General features: G+C 36.2%; 1 protein-coding gene across 41 annotated transcripts in view; it reads left to right on the top strand.

Annotated features, from left to right (window-relative positions):
• IGSF11 (immunoglobulin superfamily member 11) overlaps positions 1 to 23,028 on the top strand; it is a 463,419-nt gene that overhangs the window by 204,736 nt on the left and 235,655 nt on the right. For 27 of the 41 annotated variants that reach the window (XR_008624841.1, XR_008624835.1, XR_008624842.1 and 24 more), the window contains 5 exons: positions 2,753 to 2,916; positions 4,320 to 4,527; positions 6,786 to 6,941; positions 21,311 to 21,433; positions 22,233 to 22,383. Coding sequence is in view for 18 of the 41 variants with exons in the window: in XM_055110321.1 (XP_054966296.1) it covers positions 2,753 to 2,916; positions 4,320 to 4,527; positions 6,786 to 6,941; positions 21,311 to 21,433; positions 22,233 to 22,383 (802 nt within the window). In the remaining 23 variants the exon portion in view is untranslated. The remainder of the gene's footprint in view (positions 1 to 2,752; positions 2,917 to 4,319; positions 4,528 to 6,785; positions 6,942 to 21,310; positions 21,434 to 22,232; positions 22,384 to 23,028) is intronic. The other 14 variants (XR_008624847.1, XR_008624830.1, XR_008624845.1 and 11 more) reach the window with 2 other exon arrangements.

Here is a 23,028-nt window from a genome sequence, read left to right as displayed (position 1 = left end):
AGCCCTGTCCCGCACAGCTCCTTGTCCTCTGCTCACCCTGTTGCAGTTGCTTTCTCTTTCTCTTTCATTCTTAGTTCATATTGGTCATTTTAAAAAATTTGTATCAAAGATTGTTTGAGTTAAGCTTGAAATTAGTGAATTGCTGGTGGAGGCTACTTACAATCCCGTATAGTTTAAGTTGGCATTATATTTCCTTTACCTCTTCCTTGGAGTATTGTCTGAAGAAGGCAGTGATGGAGGTTCGGCACCAGTTTGGCTTCCACACTTATTCTTAAAAACATCTCTATCAGCATTTATTTTAAATTTATCATATCACTATAACAAATAGATTCTCTAACCCACTTCTACCTTATGAGATAACTCATTCTGTTCATTGCCTGCTCCATGATCAAGTAACCTTCCCTTTCTGTCACTAATTGCTGAGGTTCTTTCAATTTCTTTTTTAAAATTTAGAGACTTCCCCTAATGTTATTTATCTTAGAAACTTTTCCTGATGTCGTCAAATGCTTTATGTTCTATCACAGTTTATGAAACATTTTATTCTGCAAATTTAACTCCTGAGAACATCATCAGACTATACGTGAAGAATATGACGTTCTGTACAGGGAAGGTGTTATGCATGTTTATTTTTTAAACTAATTGTAATCATAACAGTATGTTATTCTGTTACTTTTTTGGGAGAATTGAGATACTATCACTTCAAAGTAAAACAGTTTGAGATACTGTCATAGACTGAATGTATTTTTCATGATCTAAAATAACTTCTTTGTAGGGTCTCCATGGCCTATTTTGATCTACTGTTATTTCCATACTGTTTCATCATCCCAGGGAGGAGGCTTTGCAGAAGAGATAACAGTTATTTTGACTTCCCATGAGTTGGCTCTGGTGAATCAGTTTTCTTTTTTAGAATTTTAAGTGTTGTTGACATATAATTTATAGTCCATAAAATTACTCCTTTGAAGTATAAAATTCAGTGACTTTTGGCTGGGTGCGGTGGCTCACGCCTGTAATCCCACCACTTTGGGAGGCCAAGGCGGCCAGATCACGAGGTCAGGAGATCGAGATCACCCTGGCTAACACGGTGAAACCCCGTCTCTACTAAAAATACAAAAAAATTAGCTGGGCATGGTGGTGGGCGCCTGTAGTCCCATCTACTTGGGAGGCTGAGGCAGGAGAATGGCATGAACCTGGGAGGCAGAGCTTGCAGTGAGCCGAGATCGTGCCACTGCACTCCAGCCTGGCAACAGAGCGAGACTGTCTCAAAAAAAAAAAAAAAAAAAAATCAGTGACTTTTAAGCTTGCAGAGTTGTACAACCATCACAGGAACCTAGTTTTCCATCACTAAAAAGTCCCAGTAAGTCTATTTACAAGTCCCTATGCCATCCTGTGTATCCCCGGGTGGTACTAATCTATTTTCTGTCTCTATAGATTTGCCTTTTCTAGACATTTTATATGTGTGGAATACAGTGTTTTGCATCTGGCTTCTTTGAGAAATATGTTTTGGGAGGCTCGTGCATGTTGTAAGATGTATCAGTACTTTGATGGTTTTTGTTTCTGAACAGTATTCTGTTGTATGGATAGATCACATTTTGTTTGTCCATTCACCAGTTGATGGATATTTGTATTATTTCCTTTTCAGGACATGATATAAATAATGCTGTTATGAACATTCATGGACAAGTCGTTGTGTGGACATACATTTTCATTTTACTTGAGTAGATTCCTAGTAAACGAAATTGCTGACTACTTGTATGTTATGATGATTTAGGTTTATGAACATTTTCTGTTGATTTTTATTTAGGTCTGTGATCATTTTCTGTTGATTTTGTATTCAGAATATTTAAATTTTGGCATATTACTATCAAATTATCCCAGCACCATTTGTTGAAAAGACTATTTTTGCCCCATGTAGTTGTCTTGTACCTTTATTCAGAAGCATTTGACCATAAATATAAAGATTTATTTCAGTACTCTCAACCCTGTGACATTTATCTATATGTCTATCCTTAAAAAGCTAGTACCATACTGTCCTACTACAGCTATATAGCAAGTTTTAAAATTGGGTAGTGTGAATTCTTCATCTTTGTTCTTATTTTTCAGTATTCTTTTGGCTATTCTAGTTCTTTGTCTTTCTATATTTTTTAGAATTTGTCAACATTTGCAAAAAGACTACTGGGATTTTGACTGGGCTAGCTCTGAATCTATAGATCAATTTAGGGACAATTGGCATCTTAAGATTGACTCTCCCAGTTCATGAACGTTACATATCTCTGCATTTATTTAGTCTTACTGATTTCTTTTATTAGCATTGTATACTCTTCTTGTATGGGTGCTGTACATATTTTGTTAGATTTATGTGATTTGTTAGATTTATATGTAAGCATTTAATTTTGCAGTGTGCTTATGTAACAACACTTTGAAAATTCAGTTTATTTTTAATCTTTCATCAAACCCCATCAGTTGAATTCATCTGTGTCGTATTTGAATCTGGCCACATATCAGATAGCATCTTCCAAAAGATAGTAAAGAGCTTCTAATATTTTTCTATTGTAGTTTTCAGGAGGTAAAGGGATGAACCATTTTTATTATTTTGACTCAGTGACTGGTCAGCAGTTGTTTAGTAAGACTATCATGTCAGTCTGTTCGCATAATCAATAATAATGTGATAACATAAAACACGCAAACCTTCCTGAAGGAGTTTGGACTGTCGGGAAAGGGCGAGCATATAACCTCCCTGTTCCTTCTTCTGTAGGTGTCGCAGCATCCCTGGAAGTGTCAGAGAGCCCTGGGAGTATCCAGGTGGCCCGGGGTCAGACAGCAGTCCTGCCCTGCACTTTCACTACCAGCGCTGCCCTCATTAACCTCAATGTCATTTGGATGGTCACTCCTCTCTCCAATGCCAACCAACCTGAACAGGTATTTCTGTTGCATCCTGTGCTACCTCTAAAAGGTTAATCTTTTCAGAGGAGGTTGGTAGGGAAGCATCATGAGTACATCTTTGGTTTCGAGAATAAGGTGGCATTGTCAATGTGCGTGTACTCTTTTAAGGCCTACTCCTCTGCCCTATCAGTCACTTATCAGAAGAGGCTATCCTCTTTTTAAAAAGGTAACGGATGTTAAGAATATCCTTCTGAGAGTTTTATGTAGGAGCCTGTAATTTTATCAACAACATTGCTAATAGGCAATTTTGACCAGAAGGGACTGGCACCATCACAGATTGTTGAGAGCATACTTTTAAAAGATAGTGATAATAGTAAGGAAGTAACATTAGGTTATAGTACTTGATTTTTTTTAAGTTAATTTCACTAGTATTTTAAAGTAAAACATGACTAGCCATGTTAGCGAGCTCAAAGAGTCTCATATAAATTATTAATAGAATGTGTACATGAAAGAATGTACATGAAAATGGAAGCTACTCCCCAGTAAGCTGTATCAATTACAGGAAAAAGACACATAATTTGTAGAACTCACTGCAGAAAATAATGCTCAGGAAGTTAATGAATTGTGATAATGATTACACCTTTATTTACAATGTTAATGGAGCTTTTCTCCTTCAGTAAGATTATTATTACCTCAAAATACTTGATAAGCTAAATTTTCTGATATGAAATTAAATAGAAGCTTCTTTTGTTTCTTCATAGAATTTTTGTAGTTAGACTCTGCCTTCAAGATCATTTTGTTCAAACTTATTATTTTAGGAATCAAGGATGGAGTTAAATAAGTAAAGAAAGAGCTTGAGTAGAGTTACTAAACACATTTACAGGTAGAGCTTGAATAGAACTGAGTCCCTCACTCGCAGCCCAAAGGGCTTTTTGTTATGTCATTCTAAGTCTTCCATGAAGACTTAACTTTGATAGTAGAGGCTGACATAAGAACAGTAATCATGGACTTGTAACTCTGCTTCCCTTCTGTGACATTTATTTACATTCAGTCTGTACCTATGATCTATCATTGTGTGACCTAATAAGCATGAGAATGGCAGTGCTAATATTTTTTAATTTTTGTTTTGGAATCAGTTTTTTGAACTGGTAAGAATATTTATGAACTGATAGTAGGGTGGGCAGCAGCAAAGACTTTTTTTATGTTCTGATGTGTTAGGTAAGGAAAAAATATTATTCTAATTTGTTATGTGAGAATTTAAAACTCCAAGATACCTATGAACAAATACTGTAAAAAAAAAAGTTGATGATAATTATCATATTAGAAATAAAATTTTCCAATGTTTGGTGCAGCATTTGGTACTGTCTACCAAATAGTTATTGTTTTGTGTCTAGGAGAGGATAGAGTGGCCAGTTTATTTATTTTGCTTTCTTTTCCAGGTCATCCTGTATCAGGGTGGACAGATGTTTGATGGTGCCCCCCGGTTCCACGGTAGGGTAGGATTTACAGGCACCATGCCAGCTACCAATGTCTCTATCTTCATTAATAACACTCAGTTATCAGATACTGGCACCTACCAGTGCCTGGTCAACAACCTTCCAGACATAGGGGGCAGGAACATTGGGGTCACCGGTCTCACAGTGTTAGGTGAGTGACACAAGAGTCCTTGGCTGTTTGGGCTTTACTTATGAAGCTACTCTCAAGCATACTTGCTTCTGCCCTTGTTTCTACACCTTCAGTCTGCTTATGTTCTTTTTCTGTCTTCTCTCAGTTCCATCTCTTCTCTGCTTCTACATGCTTCTTACAGATAGTCTCCCCCTCCTTTCTTCATTTCCGGCGGTCTCTAAAACTTACTTATTTAATAACTTTCTTCTGAAGGTGAAGAAAGATGGTATCAAATACCATCAGAAGTGGTCTCTCACTTTTCTTAAGCTTCTACAGGACAGAACTTATTGTTGAGAGCAAATTAAATCAAGAATGACTTATTTTAGTACAGAGCAGAAGTTTTAGCATGTGTGAGAATAATACTATTACTTCATATCTGTGTAACACTGAGTAGGATCACCACAGTTCTTGGCTTGCACGTGTTGTCCTGGCATAATTGTAATAATACCTCCTTTTACTCCCACAAGTATCCTTGTTTGAAGAATAAATCATATTATCACCTTAATACTGAGACCAAATAGATTTAGGTTTTTTTTTTCCCCCAGATTGCATAGAAAATAAACAACAACGTTTAGATTAAAATTTAGATCTCCTTACTCAAACCAGCGCTCTTTCCATTACACCATGTTGTTAGACTGTCTCACACTAATATCCATTATAAGCATGTTTTATTTTTCAATTCTTCTGTCTCTAATATAAAATACTGCTTTCTAAATGAATACTTGTGGTAGAGGTGGCTAAACTCAGTTCATCTGGGGAGATGGAAGACGTTTTGAGAAGGTTGATGTTCTTGATTCTCCTCCATCCTACTCAAGTCTCAGAATCTACTCCCGCAGTCCTTGTCAAACTCCACCCCCGCTTTCTTTTTCCTTCGTTGTTGTTGAGTCACTTAAGAATACAGGTGTTGGGAATTCTTGTCATTTTCCCTCGGCCTTTGGTGCCTTTTTCTCCCAGCCTTCAAACAGAATAAAAAAACTGATGACCAAGTCGGGGATTTCTATTCTCAAAACCATATTCATTGTATTATATTAAAAATTGTATAGATTATAAAATACTCTGAGTACCGAGTATAGTGTACTAATGGAATTAAATATTCTGATACTTAGACCTGTAAGTTAGGTGACTGGCTTCCCATATTATCCAACCTTATTTCTTTTTTGTTTGTCCAGACTTAACTTCTCAGCATCATTTTTAAAAAGAAGATAAAAAGACCTTAATTTATTTTATAATTAATGCTACCTCCAAAGAATTATTTTGGGTTTCTCTTCCTGGCATCACAGTGGCAATGACAAAGGCAACCAAAGATTAGTTTGCCCCACCGCAGTAGTTAGGATTCTCTAAGATTTTTACTCTTCCTACCTATACCCTTTTATTGTTCTCTCTTCCCCTACCCACTCTTTTTTTTTTCCTGATTCCTGTGTATACTCTGCATTCATTTTTTCATTCATTCATTTATTCATTTGGGAAAGGGTGAACATATTTACTGAAAAGTCATTAGCATTACAAATAAATCATAAATTGGACTTAAACTCTACCATCTGTATTCCCCAGCATGAAACTTCAAGCCATGGGCTTAGTTTATGGTTTTGTTTTGTTTTTTTTCCTTGTTACTATATATCACCACCTTCTTCCTTTAGTGTTCTTTTTGGTAATTTTTGTTCCATGTTTTTTGTGTCCTGTCTTAATGATTGTGAAATGTCCACTACATTATTATCCACTCTGCTTTTACCTGAACCTTAGTTTAACTTTCCCCACCATAAAGCAGAATTTGGTATAAAGTGGGTCTGTCCAGTTTTTGTTTGTAAAGTAACAAAGGGCCTTGTTAAAGTGGTTTTCGCCAGGGCAGGATAATGGTTGTTTTTCCCTGAAATCTTGAAAAGTGGCTTCTTTCAGCAATGTTTTTAAAAGCAACATGTTGATACAATGGATCTTAAGAATTCTTCTTTAGAGGAAGCAGAGTGAAAGGAAGATCTTAAGATACCTTGGAACTATAATCAAAGAGTGAAGCCCCTTTGTACATATTTGCCCCCTGCTTACCAAAGCTGCAGGCCTGCTCCTGTGCCTAAGCCTCGTGAATTGGTACATGCCTCCTCTGGGTTCAGGCGGTGAGTCTGTCTCCTGGTATATGTTCCCAAAACAGTGTAATCTAAGGGTCCAGTGTACTGAATGTTGATGTCTCCTCCATCATCACATGGCTCACAGTAAAATGTGTACTTTATTGCTTACTCTTCCTGTTATAGTTCCCCCTTCTGCCCCACACTGCCAAATCCAAGGATCCCAGGATATTGGCAGCGATGTCATCCTGCTCTGTAGCTCAGAGGAAGGCATTCCTCGACCAACTTACCTTTGGGAGAAGTTAGACAATACCCTCAAACTACCTCCAACAGCTACTCAGGGTATGTACAGTGCTGCTTTACCCATTTTATTAGTTATCATGGACAATTGTAATATTCAAAAAGTAATTAACTTTAATAGGTTTTGAAAAATAACACCCTATAACTGCTGAAAAAGCTTTCTGGATCATTTTGTGTTTTCAAATTTAAAGTGAATAAAACATTTTCTCTCTCTTCTCTATATTGCCTTTATGAAATGTATTTCATCCAGTGGTAACTATATATGGAAACTGTTCCCATTCAGGTGAAGATTTAAAGCACCTAAATGATAGCTTCTTTGTGTTAACTGTAAGACAATCCTTGAAATTTATATCTGAGAATACACTTCCTGCTTGAGGTAGAGCTGCCTATTTTACTAGGAGAAACGTGAGCATAGTGTCAGGAGGGTTGATCCTCCTGTTTTCAGCCTCAAATCTGGTTAGAGGAGGAAGATAAGAAAGAGTAAAGGAAAAGGCCTCAGGTCACAGGAGATCCAGAAATTGGTCACACCAAACAGGTAATAATGGAGGAAGACTGAGGGTCATGGATGATTTCTACGTGTAAACCCAGCTGCTTAAATTTAGTTTTAAATAGGACATCCTTTAAAAATTGAAGAGATTTTGTCAAATAAAATGAGGGGAAGATATAGAATTTTATTATAAAATACTCTCGTTCAAGAAAATGAAATTTAGCAGCTTCGAGTATTACATCATCTCTAATACAGAAAATGTTTCTTGTAGTATTCTCAGGGTAGATTTACAAATCTGAAAGTTAACCATAAAGTGTTGGCAGTTAATGGAGAGGCCACAAACAACCTTAATTATGCCTTGTAAGTCTGAATCATATTGACAGTCCACGCCTGTCATGGAAAAGGAAAGTCCTAAGTTGTAGTAAAATTATTCACATTAAAGAGCCAGCGCCACAAGCCTCTTAAGAGCCTATAAATTTCCGCTAGTAATCCCAGCAAATATTGATGGACCTTACAATAGTCTTTTAATTAACCTAGCCTCAAATTCATCATTAAAAAAAACTTCTTTTCAACATAATAACTTTTATTACTTTAAGAGTGATTCCTGCAATACTGTTGTTCATTGCTAAATGTTTCAGCCACATTGTTGGCTAAATAGCTGCTTTTGTGGAATGATTTGTCAATCTCACCATTGTAAGTGACATGATTAAAATAGCCCTTGTCTTGACATACTGAAAACTATATTCAAATTTTAGATTTTCCACTGTTTCTGTAACAGTTCACTTCTCTGGGCCCTTGTTGCTTTTTTTTAAACAAAAATAAAGGGGTATCATCCTCAAGGTCCTCTGTGGCAGTATTTTCTTTTTTTATTTATAATATCTCTGTGAAATATTGGTTGGAGTTTGGAATTTTAAATGAACAATTGACAGTGGTTATTTGTATGTAAGTTGAGAAATAGCTGTAGAAAGAGCCTTCCATAACCTCTTTATTTCTGGATGAGTGTATATCAGTCAGATTTCTTGATATCATATCCTTTTTTCAACTTGAATACTCTTTGCAACTTTAGGTATAAAAGTGAACTTGAATGACAAGGATGAAAACTTTGTCTTTTATAAACTCTGGATTGATTATCAAAGTTACTTTGGATAACCATATCTATTAATCATGTACATTAAATGGTAATATTTTTAATCTAAATTTATCTCTTGATATCCATATTAATAAAGTTGATCTCAAAATAGAATATTGCCCCAAAATAATTCAGATTTTTTCAGAAGATTTACTTTACTAATTATGTTTACAATTATTAATATAAACTCATGATGCATTTTCTGAAAAAAGAATATTTGACACCAGGAAAGTGAATCCCGGAAGTCTGATTGGTGACAGGGGAATAATATTTTGAGATTAGAATTTCTCTTATATGTAGAGACTAGCTTGAGGGAACTCGCTCTGGCCAAATCTAGGACAATTCAAACATTAAATATATAGTCCATAGAATAAAATAAGAATCACCAAATCCCTACGATAAATAAATGGGGTCAAAGGGCAAGCTGTTTTTTTTCACAGTATGATGCCAACTAATGTGTATACAAGGAATCATGGAGTTAGAAAATCATCATTGAGGTGAAAACAGCAAAAGTTTGATGGGAAGCAAGCTATTTAGTTACAAAGTATGTCCCCACAAATTGCTTATTAATGACAAAAAAGTAACTTCGTAAGGGAGAGACCTGTTGGATACCATTTTAACCAAGTGATCAAAGTAAACTTCACCAATATTGTGACAAACTGCTATCACGTACCTCCTAATATATGTACTGAGAAGGACACATCATTTCTGTGATATTGCTGTCAAAAACACATAACCTAAATCTCATCATGAGGAAACCTCAGACAAACAAATGTGAAGGCAAAACTGTTCAAATTGAAAAAGACTAGGGAGTTAACCCTGAGGTTGCAATTTTTTTTTTTGCAATCAGACCTTGGCGATGACCTTGAGCAGTAGGATGTAAATAACTCCCACATGCTTAGCGTTCCAATAATGGAACACTGGGCATAAGTGGGTTAAGATGACTAGATGTAATGAAGAATCTTGGCTTAGAATCTGAACAGGAAAAGAAATAGCTATAAAGGACATGGTTGAGATAATTGATGAAACTGAATATAAACTATAGATTAGCTAATACTATTAGATCAGAGTTAAATTTCTCGACTTTGATACATGTACTGTCATTACATAAAATGTGTCTTCTTAGGAAGTATTCACTAAAGTACTTAGTGGTAAAAAGGCATGATGTCTTCAACCTTATAAAAGAGACTCAGCGCACTAACTAGTTCCTTTCACCAAGTAAGGACTGTGAAGCAAGTTTACTGTGCACTGGTTACTTGCCCGAGTCTGGTGAGACAGAGCATTCATACACAAAACAAGTTTCATGAAGTGGATTTATTATTTAATAGGCAGCAAAGGACAACAGAAGCCTAGCATTCATTGAAAGCCAGTTCTCCAAGGCTCAGAAGAGCTTCCTGGAACAGATAGAGTCTCTTCTGCACATGTCCACTTGCATGTCAGCTGAGAGAACCCGGAAAGCAGCTCACTCTGAGTTTTATAACTGAGTGTCACTGCACTAAAGTGTTGAAGGACATCCTGTTTCTAGGAGGGTCTGGAACAGAGTCTGAGGTGTTCCAGTCAGTTCCTTCTTAACTCAGGATGTTGCATTCCCAGCATGTTCTATAGTTATTCTTGAGAACAGCAAGCAAGAAAGTGGGAAGAACTGAGTTGGTCCCAGACCACCCAAAGAACTGTCCTGAAAGGGCACAGCAAGAAGACATCATCATCTGGAAACCAGGAAATGGGCTCTTACCAGACACTGAATCTGCTGGGGTCTTAATCTTGGAGCTCCCAGCCTTCCAGAACTATGAGAAATAAATTTCTGTTGCTTATAAAATACCCAGTTTATGGTGTTTTGTTATAGCAGCCTAAACAGATAGACAATGAGGAGTCTAAAATAGTTGAACTGGTAGAAACAGAGAATAAAATGGTGGTTTCTATGGGCTGGGGAGTGGGGGAAATGGGGAGATGTGGGTTAAAGGGTACAAAGTTACAGTTATTCAGGATGAATAAATCCTGGAGATCTAATGTACAGTATGGTGACTATATTTAGCATTACTGTATTGTATGCTAGAAATTTGCTGAGAGGAGATCTTAACTGTTCCCAGCCACACACACACACACACAAAGGTAGTTATGTGATGTGATTGACATGTTAATTAGATTGGTTGTGGTAATCTTTTCACAGTATATATGTATATCAAAATATATACCATAAATATATACAATTTTTGTTAAGTCAATTGTGCTTCAATAAAGCTGGGGAAGAAAGAAAAACAATTGTATAATGCACAAGGAAAGCCCTCGCAACAAATAATTATCTGGGACCAAATTTCAATAAATAAGTTACATTTAACGTTTTCTATTGCTAAAACATCCCTGAGTTTATGGAATAAAGTCCCTTTGTGATTTTTAAAAATAAATTGTTCCATTGGGTTTGCCAATATTATAATAAAATATTTGCATCAGTGATCACCAGTGAGAATGGCCTATGGGTTTTTTTTTCTGTCGTCTATTGTCCTGGTTCAATTTTAGTATCATATAATACTAAATAATTTTATGAGTTTGGCAGCTTTTCCTTTTTTCTATTCTTTGAAATAGTATGAATAACTTGGGCATCATGATGATTCTATAGAATTTGCCTATGAAAGTTTGCCTTGCTCTTATGTTTTTTGGTAGATTTTTGACTACTGATTTAATTTCTCTAATGGTACAGATTTTCTCTACCCTATTTTTCTGGAAAATGTCTTTTTTGTCCAAGTTATACATATCACCATCAAGATGTTCATAGAATTCTCTATACAAAAACAGAATAATGTATGTAAGAGTGTAAGTTCTGGAGACAGTGGACATAGTTTTGAACCCTGAATCCAGGAATCACTGGGTATGTGCCCTTGTGTCTTAATTTTCTTATATGTAAAATGGAGACAATCATCATGACTAACTTATGGTTGGATAAAGATTGAATGAATTAGCATGTAAGATGTGCAGAACAGCAGCTGGCATGTGTAAGTCCCTACTAAATATTAATATTTAAATTACCGTCATTATTCTCTTACGAAGTTTTAAACTCTGTATTTACTCTCCTTTTCATTCCTAATACTGTTTATATGTGCCTTTCCTCTATTTTTAAAATCTATCTTGCTAAACTCAGATTTTGATTTTATCTAACCTTTTGTAACTTGCATAAATTTCCTTCCTCCCTCCCGCCGATGTTTGTTAAGCACCTATCAGGTGCCAGAAACTGTTCTAGGTGCTGAAGATACATTGCTGAACAGGATAGATACTCTTCCCTTTGTAGAGCTTACATTCTAATGGGTGGAGATGGAATATAATCAGTAAATTGCAGAATTTGTTACAAGGTGAAAAGTTCTGTGGGGAAAAATTAGATCAGAGTAAGACAGATTAGTTAGGGGATGAGGAGCAGCAATTTTGAGTAAGGTGCTTAGGGTAAGCCTCATTATATTCTAACAAATATTTAAAGATAAGGAATGAGCCATGTGAATATGGGGACTGGAGAGCATTCCAGGTGGAGGAATGGACATATGAAGGCTTTGAGGCAGGCATGTGCCCATGTACTTGATGAATATCAAAGAGGCCAGTGTGTTTGGAGTGCAGCCAGCAAGGTGGAGAATTTAAGAGCCATTATATTGCATGTGTTAGGGTATTTGTACATGCATTGCATAGGAAGCATTATAATTGTATTATTCAATATGCTATATCTTTAGCAATATTTTACATGCTTCAGCTATGTTATTATGAGAAATATGTGTTTAAAAATCACACTGTAAGACTGTGGATTTGTCAATTTGTTCTTACAATTATGCCAATTTTCTTTACCCATCTTGAGTCTGTGTCATTAGATGCTTACAAGCTTGTTATATTTCGTTCTCTATGTTTAATAAGCTTTTTGTGTTATTTTTAATTATTAAAATTAAAAGATGCAGTGGCTTTCTTTGGTCAATTCTTGTTGGTACGTTTCTATTATATGGTTCATTGGCATTCAGTTCTCCATGCTTTATGTTTTAGGTGTATTGCTTATAAACAACATATATCTGGATTTAGTTGGGTTTTCAATCTGTAATCTGAGAGCTTCTGTCCTCTGAAATCATTGATTATGGGTATGGTTCAATGTCTAATATTTTATTGGAGGTTTTCTATTTATTAAGCTTTTTTCTTTATGCCCCCCTTCCCATATCTTCTACTGATTATTTGAATATTCTTTATAATATTTTTTCTCCTCTACTTTCAAAGTTATAAGTGTATTTCTCTTAGTGCTTATTCTTAAAGTTCTCAAATGCATACTTGATTTAATGTAGTCTAGAAGTAAAAAAAACTCTACTCTCTATCCAAATAATAGGACCATAGAAAGCTGTCTTTCTTCCATTTTCCCTAATCCTTGTGAATATTTCGTCTCATCAATTCTTTCTCTTCTCTCCTATTAGCCATTTTTTGGACGTTTTCATTCTGTCCACCATAACTCTCAGCTTCTGTCTGATATGTTTAATTTCTGTGTTTTTATTGTCTGCATTTTAGTTATTTTCTTGGCTTTAGTATATTTGTTCCACCTTATTTTTAACTTTTCTCCTTATTAATCATCCCCATTTTCATCATCGTTTACATATACATTTCAGTTTTATTTAGATTTACCCAAAAGTTTGCCAGTTTTTTTGCTCCATTGCTTCTTTCATCACAGTCATTTTTTCTGTGTTCCATTTTCTTATACTGAAGTACACACACCCTTCAGTAGGTATTACATTGATGATCTATGAGTGTTAAGTTGTTCTCATGTTTGTTTTTCGAAAATATCTTTTTTCCCTACACTCTTTAATACAGTTTAGTGAGTATAAATGCTAGGTTATCAGTTATTGTTTCTCAAGAATTTGAAAATGTTTCATTTTCTTCCCACCTTTCTTGTTTCTGTTGAGAAATCTGCTGGTAGTCTGTAGGCAATTGCATTTTCCTTCCTTTGCTTTTTGCAGTTGTTTTGTACTTGGTGTTCTGTAGATCCTAGAATATATTTTAGGTATGTGTTAATTTTTATTAATCCTGCTATGGGCTTGTGGTGCTTCTTAAATTGAGAGATTGTATTTTGTGTCACTTCTGGAAAAATCTCTGTCCTTATATTTTTGAATATAGCCTTTTCTCTTCTTTCTTTATTGTTTCCTGTTAGCTCTTGGTTTAGTCTTTTAATTCTATAAACCGTGTTTTTTTAATCCTTTGCTTATCCGTAAATGTCTTTACCTTCTTTACCTTTCTGTGTGGCATTCTGGTTTTTTTTTTGTTTTTGTTTTTTATTTTTCCAGATCACCTGTTCTCTCTTCTACTCTGATGGCTGTTCAGCTTATCCACTGAGTTTTGGAATTTATTTTCTTCTTTTCTTTCCTTTTTTTAAGAGATGGAGTCTCGTTCTGTCATCCAGGCTGCAGTGCAGTGGCACAATCACTGGTCACTGCAACTTCAAACTCCTGGCCCTTAAGCAATCCTCCTACCTCAGCCTCCCGAGTAGCTGGGATTACAGATGTGAGCCACAGCACCTGGCTATTTCTGTGTTGCTTTTGTCTCTTCATGGCATCATCCTCTTTTATTATGGTGACTATTCTGTATATGTTTAATAATTTTAAGCATACTAATTTTATAGTGACCTTCACATAACTTTATGCTCTTTGTATGCTAATCCTGTTTGTTGTGTAGTTAACTTTTCTTCATGGTGACATTCCTTTCCTGTTTTCCTCATGTGAACGCTTCACCTGGATTGTTCTATAGTTTCTCTAAAGCTGTAGGTTATGTTTTCTATTTGTTTCTGCCAACAGCTCTAAAGGTTTTGGGAAGATGAAGGGATGAGCAAAACAGGAAAGGGATGATTGTCCATACAGTGAGTGTGGTCGGGCGGCTGGGCCCTGTACTGGTGAGTGAGATGATTGGAGATGTGAGGCAACACGGGATTTGTCCTGCAGCAGTTGAAAATCCAGGGCTGGAGCTAGCTCACAGGAGCTGCATATCAAGCCATGGAGTGGAATTCCTTCCTGGAATGACACCCACTCTCCAAGTCCTGCAGCTTCTTGGCAACCAAGGATGGAGATAAGCACAGTTATTTCTCACAATGGTCAGTAAAACTTGAACTCAGAAGGGAAAGCTGAGGGATAATTAGAAAAAAAACACCTCCCTTCTGACTTAAAGGGGAGAATAACCTTCACACTTTAAAGATGCACAGAGAACTTTAAAATGTGTTTTTAAAAATTATATGCAAATAATGGCAATTCATTTTCTGTCCATTCTTTTATCTTGGTAAATATAAAGTATAGTGTATTTATTTTCATTATTAATGGTTAACATTTTCTGAAACTAGATTATACATTTTTCTTTCATGGTTTGTAAGAAATCCTCTGTTTTCCTCATCCTTTCATAATTTAATACAGTGAAGAGAGATGATTATCTCTCCTGCTTGCCTGTGAACTCTGTGTAGATCTTTAGAGATCATAGCTGTAGCAGGAGAGTATCTTAAATATCACCATGGTCCCACTCTCATGTTACAAGGGAGAAGACTGAGGCTCCTAGAAGAGACTAGGTTTGCCCAAAACTGATAGGAAGGACTAAAATTCTTTTGGCGTGGTTGTAACACTCGGGAATCTTGATATTCTCTCTCTCTCTCTTTCTCTCTCTCTCTCTCTGTGTCTCCTCTCCTGTCTCTCACTTTCTATCTCTTCTCTCTCCTCTTTGTTCTCTCTCTCTCTCTTCTCTCATTTTTTAGAGACAAAGTCTTGCTCTGTTACCCATCCAGGCTGGAGTGCAGTGGCATGATGACAGCTTACTGTAACCTCACACTCCTGGGCTCAAGTTATCTTCCTGCCTTAGTGTCCTGATGGGGCTTTGCTATGTTGACCAAGCTGGTCTCAAATGCCTCGGCCTCCCAAAGTGCTGGGACTATAGGTGTGAGCCACCACACGCAGCCTGATTCTGTTTCTTGAACTGACACTGCTGTTTCCCCTCCCAGTAAGAGTGGTTCCATAATTTTTTTCATTGGGAGCAGAAAAATTTTCACCCACTAAAAGTGCTGAATAAATGAGTGCTTATTTCTCCTTCATCAAGATGTTATTCTAACTGAAGTTGAGTTTTTTCTCCCCTTTTTTTTGCCCTCTGACATAAAGAAGCAAACCCCATATAGTGTTCAGTACTTCCTCTTTTTTAAAAGATTAAATGTCAACAGTTATAACTATATTAATTTGTGTATATATTCATTCATTTTTACATATATGTGTGTGTGTGCACACACACATAAACATACACCTTACTCTGCAACTGCTTCAGAATTGAGTGTTGGGGCAGGTGGAGAAATACAAGGAAACATATCTCCATCCTAGAGCTCACTGCCTAATGGAGGAGACAGATATAAAGAGAAAATCATAGCACTACATGTTAATGCTATAAAAATGTATGCAGTGCTATAAAATTTAAATGATAGAAATATTACTTGTTCCTGAAGAGTCCAGGAAGAACTTTATAGGGAAAAGGATTCCCAAGCAGGAAAACGTTCTTAAATGATGGATAGAAGTTTTACTGGTTAAAAGTGGGTATTATAAATACAGGGAACCATGCTTGCAAAATCTTGCAAGTGTAAAAGTTTGACATTTTTAGTGAGAAGATCTGTGAAGCTGACATAAAGGTTCATGGGGATTTGACCAGAGAGGAGCTGGAAAAGGTGAAGTCCAGATTGTGAAAGGCTTTATATAATATGCAAGGAGTTTGGATGTTATCTTTAACTGTAGAGATGTGCTGACATTTATAAACAAGAGAATATCACCAGATACGCATTTTAGAAACTGTGTCAGTAATCAGGCTGAAAGATTGGCAGCCAGTCATAAATGGAAGGCTTTGTTAATAGCCCCATCAAGAAATGAAAAGGACCTGAACTAAGTCCCTAGTGACAGGGGTGGAGAAGGCACAGTGGGGGAGGGTAAGATTCAAGAGAGATTGAGGAAAATATTACAATATATGGGGCTCGATTAGATGTTTAAACTCAGAAGAGTTAGAGTTAACTCAGATTCCTGTTGTGGGGCACTGAATCAACAGTAACCATCTTAACTCAGAAGAGAAATTTGTAGAAGTTTGCTTGAGGAAAGCAGTGAGTTAGTGGTCTCCTGGGACCTCTATATGGGGATTGAAATAATGATAATGGTAACATTTCTTGAACACCACGTGCCATTCTTTGAGAATTAAAGAGCAACAGTCAACATAGAGATATACTGATTCAGAAGAATCTTGATGTCCAGTTAAACCTAAAAGCAGAGTCAACAGAAGTGAGTAGGAGAGAAGCAGTCAAAATCTAATTAGTTGGTCTTGCTTGTAGCTTTTGCCATGTGATAAGTGTGTGGTCATGGCCTTCTTGTATGTTGCTAATGGTGAAACATTCTTGCAAAGAAATACTAATGTATTTATACACACTACATTCAAATAATGCTGAGTAATGTTCATTGGTATTTTCACAAGTTTCAATATTTGCTATAAGCTTCAGCTCCTTGTGAATACTTGAATGGCAGAAACACAAATAGAAGAGGATGAGAGTGTTGCTCTGCAGTATACTAACATGACATCAGAAATGAATTTAAAATCTGATTTGGCAAAAGCAATATCTGTTTCAATGCCAAACCAAAATCAGGGCAAACAGACAAAATATTTTTATCATTGTCTAAAGGCACTGAGCTGCTGTGAAACAGGGTGTATCCTAACATCCATCTGGACGGTGCCCTTGGAAATTCTATTAATGGGAACAGGTTCTTTCCCTGTCCCTTCTCCATCTATGCCTTAATTCAGCCAGCATCAACACAAAATGAAATAAAATTTTCTGTGTCCAATGTTATATTTTAAATTTATCTTTAATAGAGTTTGATATTAAGTATTTGTGATGTCATCTTTAAGTTTTTCCACAGATTTTTGACATTTATTTTGTATTTCCCTTTATTTACAATTTTTAAAAAGTTAAATATCTTTTTCAGGTTAGGATCATTTTTACATATTATTGAAATATATAATTTTGATGTAACATATTCATTCAAATAACAATAAAGTATACATCCATTATATAGCCTACAGAATACTTCTGAAACTTTTATATAAGAAATGTTCAGTTTATTATAGTTACTCATTATTTAAAATATATAAATCATATGAAAATATATAATTATGATTTAAGAATTCTTATCTAACTCTTCAAATCCTGAAGATCAATATCTATTGGGAATTAATATCCATTGGGAGACACTAGACATTTTTCATATTTCTTGACTGAATTTTTTTATGATTCGGAAAAATATATCAGTTCCCTTAGAAGTACCAGGAAGGAATTCCCACATGGAAACATTACCATATACTATACTAACCTTTCATTTAGTCCTCACAGTAATCTACGATTTGTAGGCACTTTGGTAGCTCCATATTACAGATGAGGAAACTAAAATATAGATGAAGAACAGGGAACACACTCAAGACCATATGACCAGTAGTAGGTAGAATAGACTCAAACTTAGGCTGTCTAACTGGAACATGCTCTTAGCAGATACATCAGCTACTAGGCAGCCAGAGGCAGCATTCTGGAACTAAGGAGAAAGGATGGAACTGGAAATGTACACTAACATTTGTTTTTTTCTAATTCAGAAAGGCCTTCTGTGCCAGATACGTAGCTGGTGAACCAAGTGCATAGTTGCTATGAACTAAAACAGTGGAGTGTGAGGTCCTTTGAGTTCCCCAAACTATGTAGTTTCATGCCATTGAACTTTCCCTATTCTTTAAAAGAAGCTCAAAAAAATATTTATTCTCTATTTCAGACAACTACTTCCCTGTCTGAGCAGACCAAGTGAAATGACAGATGGCAGAATTAGCCTGCTAGTTTTGGGAAGGGCTATGTGCTTTGTGGCTGCAAACAGTCTGCTGTTTCCTGGAGTTGCTCCCTTCTCTATTTTGCCTTGTCTACATAAACAGGGCTGTTTTGTTCTGGTTAATCTTCTGTTATCAATGTACCTGTCTCCTTCCCTGATTATATTCCAAGTTAAATCTATCATGGTATATCAACTTCATTTAATAATATTATCTTACAGAAACATGCTCATAGTATTGGCATCTATAGAGACAAAAGGAAGACATTGACTTCACCTTTTTTTTTTTTTTTTTTTTTTTACATTTCTGTAATTGTTATTGTTTTTTTTTTTAATTAATTAATTTATTTATTTTTTTTAATTATACTTTAAGTTTTAGGGTACATGTCTGGTTAGTACTTGGATGGGAGACTTCACCTTTTAAAAATAACTTTTCAAAGCAAGAGTCTTTACAGTTTACCTCTTTCTACATGCCAGAATGCTGCATAGAGGAGCTGTTTAAAATTTCCCAAATTGTCTCTGGAAATGTCAACAAAATTACCAGTTTGGTGTGAGCTCATCAAATTTTTAGAATTCCAGAGCTTAGCAGAAAACCCACCACCACCGCTACCAACAACAACAACAAAAACCCCAGGAACACAAATTATGTGGTTGATTGCCCAGAGATTATGGTTTTCTTGCGTTGATGATATTAGTACATGTGTACATGAAGAGGGAGATAGGCACATCGCTTAGTTTATATTACTAACAGCATTGGAACATTTATTGGTCAGGAAATATTCTATAGATGCATCCTCTAGAATAATGTGGTTTTAAATGCCTTACTAGAGTGCCAAGTATATGTATGGTGAGTATAAGCTTTGGACTTGGACAAACCTCATTTTATAGATTGCTGCTACTTGTGTACTCTGTGATCTTGGACAAATTTCATAGCTTTTTTGAGTTGTCTTATCTTTGAAAAGTAGGGAATATAGAACATAAGCTTGTTACGAACATTAAATGAGGCATATTTAATGCTGTTAGTGCAGTGTATGTGGTACACAACAGACACTAAAGAGTAGGCAGCTCTTTTATTTATTGATCACTTTTATTTAGCACCTTTCTGTGTGCCTGGCAATTTCTGAGACAGCAATTATTTTCTCATCCCCTGTAGTCTATTTGATTTCTCAATCCCTCATTAGATGTCCCTCCTGTATGCTCCCCTATCACCCTCTGTTCTCTAGCACTGGCTGGCACTTATTCCATATATTGTAATTGTGTGTATACTTGTCTCATTAGGGTAAGGGACTGGGCCTGTCTTGTTCATTATTTTATCACCATCCTCAGAAAACCAAGCACAAAGGAAGATGCTCAATAAATATTTATTTATTAAATGAATGAATTAATAAATGCTGCACACTTTACTCAGATCTGCTTTTGCTGACTCCTCGTGTCTGCTTCTGCCTTTGATCTAGATAGAGATGATGATTGCCAGCAGAAACCAGTTAACTAAATCTTAGTTCCATGTAAAAATAAGTAACCCAGGATGGGGATAGCTCTAGGTGTTGCCCCAGGCATACTTGGACTTTGTGTCAGAATATTTTTTTACTTGTCCTGTTAGGAGGCTTTTCCATTTACTTCTAAATTTGCAGCTATTTTGAATGGTTGAGATGACAGAATGTATTCTCTTTCCTGCATAAGGAGGGCAGTGAAGCCTAGAGCTTAGAGGTGAGACAGCCCCTTCATCCAATTGAATTTCCTAACAACCAGCTGTGTAATCTTATTAAACATCCAAAGCTTCAGTCTCCTTGACTGTTCAATGAGATTAATAATAAAAATACCTCAGGGTAATTGTAAAGATTGAAATAATACATATAAAAGCTTACCCAATGCCTGGAACATACTAATAACTATTAACTTTTTAAAGTTATTCCTGTAAGTCATTTGTATTTTATAGGAATAAATAATCAAACTATGCTAATGTTGATGAATTACTAAAATGTGAACTATTGAAGCATTTCTTGGCAATACCAGTGCAGTGGTCTTAAAAATTTGTTGTTCAAACTCCTGATGTAGGGAACATAATTGACTGAAAGCCATGCTGCTTCCCCTGTAGATCCACCACTGCTTTGCACCAAGACCAAGCTTCCCCTGGGCTGCTCCCAGCCAGTGATGAGGAGTTAGGGTTAGGGTTAGGGCCTAATGCAGGCCTATTTCTGCAAAGCATGGGACTCCCTTAACAGGTGACTTTGGCTCAGGCACTCCCCATCTGCCTGGTGGACACTTCCATAAAACTGTGTTGCAGCCTGAGACTCTTCCTACCCAATCTTCCTTGCTTCCCTGTCCCCTTGACAGTGAGTGGTGAGATCTACACCGAAGTCTGAGGCTCTCCCTGCCTTCTGCAGCTTCCTCTCACATTTCCTTTACTGGTATTTCCTCCAGGCAACCTCACACTTGTTTTGGTGTCTGCTTCTTGGAGGATCTGAGCTAACACAAACAACTGTAATTGTTGTTGTTAGGGAGTAACAGTCTATACCTTAGAGCACAAGTTTGATATTTTCTTCATCAGGTATGAAGTTAAAGTTATTATAAGTTTAACATGATCTTTATGTTATTGCAGTTCCTCAGAACTAGAATTTGGTGTTACCTTAAATTCCCTAGGATAAGTATTAGCTACCATTTCCTCAGGGAAGTCTACTAACATTTAGGACTTTACATGCTTACCTGCAGATTCAGTTTTAAGATTGTTCTGATTTAGGACAGCCCTCCAAAGTTCCAGGTCTTTAAAGTGATATAGTAGTTTTAGTCTTTAACATTCATGAACCAATAATTTCTCACCCTACCCCCACAAAAAAGAAATTTATTGATAGCTCTCCAGTGTTCGTCTGTTTTTATGGTCTTCTGCTGATTTCTTTGGTTTTGCTATTAGTCCCGCCAAATCCTCACTCGGTTATTATTTTTGTGACAGACCAGGTCCAGGGAACAGTCACCATCCGGAACATCAGTGCCCTGTCTTCAGGTTTGTACCAGTGCGTGGCTTCTAATGCTATTGGAACCAGCACCTGTCTTCTGGATCTCCAGGTTATTTCACGTAAGCATATGGAAATTCTGATGTCAACCATGGGTCTGAAACTCTAAGACCTTTGTTATACCAGAAAATGAAGGGTTCTGCTGAATTGTCTTAAGGTTATCTGAAGATTAAATAGAAATTGTTTTGGTTTTAATTATTACTGAAAATTGTTTATAAATGTTTTAGTATACTTTCCAGCCTCAGCAATATGATAATCTTTATGAAAAAATATCTTTCTCCTCAGGATCAATAAAGTTGGATAGTTTCTTATTGTATAATGCTATAGACATTATAAAAATGGTAATAATCTTATGAGTATAGTAAGACTTTCTTGTGTTTTTTCCTTGTTTCTTTTATCTGCAAAATTTTGGGGTGTCTAGGTTATAAATGGCAGTGTAGAAAACTTCTCTTTAGTTGAGAATTCTGGGATATTTGAATTCCAGTTGCAAAAGGGAGTGATCTGGCTGGGTTGAGGTAGAAGGATATCCCCTAGTTTCCAGCATTCATGTAGGGTAGATCAGGCAAGTTAGATTGGTGCTGTCTGTTACCTAATGTGGGTATTGTTCTCCTAAAATGTGCAAGTCATTTAATTGTTTATTCATTCAAAATATGTTCAGAGCCTACTATGTGTTAGTCCTAGCCACTGACAATATAGAAAGTTAATTGAGGTTTAACTTTATATAGATGAAAGATTATTTAGAGAGTTTTATACGTTTTAAGCAGATTATTTAGTAAGCTTATGTGCTTATTACAGTTGCATGGGTATATGCTATTTCTCTCTTTCTCTTTTCTTTAAATATATCTTAAATATATTTTGCAGCCCAGCCCAGGAACATTGGACTAATAGCTGGAGCCATTGGCACTGGTGCAGTTATTATCATTTTTTGCATTGCACTAATTTTAGGGGCATTCTTTTACTGGAGAAGCAAAAATAAAGAGGAGGAAGAAGAAGAAATTCCTAATGAAATAAGGTTTGTATGTCAGATTTTTAAAATTTGTCCTGCATAGCCATTGTGTACTTCTATTCATTTGTGTCAGTTAAGATATATCTGCTAATCATAAAACTCTGATGGCCGAGATTATTAAAGTGGCTAAATGGTATTTTCTTGTATATCACTTTTCTTCATGGTACTACTCAGCTTTATTCACTGGATCATGAAGGAGGGAAAGGTCCAGCATGTGCCCAACTAGGAGGATACAAATGAAGAGTTCTCCTTCTCTTCCGTGTCTCCAGGGTAGGCAGGGTTAGGTGGCTGCCACAATGGGAAAGGTAGTGTCTAAAACGTGTTTACTATTGACATTTATAATAGATGTGAACATAAAGCAAGAAAGAGCTCCGTAAGAGCATACCAGTGCCTGTACACAGTCAGACCACAGCACTATGGCTCAGAAAGGTAGTTCAGACAAGAATATGAACATCTTAAGAAAACAATGCCAACATCATCTTTAAAGAAAAGTGACTCTAGTCATACTGGGGAGATTTGAGGGTTCGGGCTCAGTCTCAGATTTCATCATGGCATATCTTTATTGAAAATGCTGTAATGACTCCAGTCTCCATAGTGAGACATACCACAGCCTTACAACATCTGATTCTTGCCTGCGTATCTTCTCTCTCA

Source organism: Pan paniscus, chromosome 2, assembly GCF_029289425.2.
Source record: "Pan paniscus chromosome 2, NHGRI_mPanPan1-v2.0_pri, whole genome shotgun sequence".
In the NCBI taxonomy this organism is placed as follows: Eukaryota; Metazoa; Chordata; class Mammalia; order Primates; family Hominidae; genus Pan; species Pan paniscus.
The sequence above is the reverse complement of the archived record's forward strand: the minus strand, read 5'-3'. Positions and strand labels throughout refer to the sequence as shown.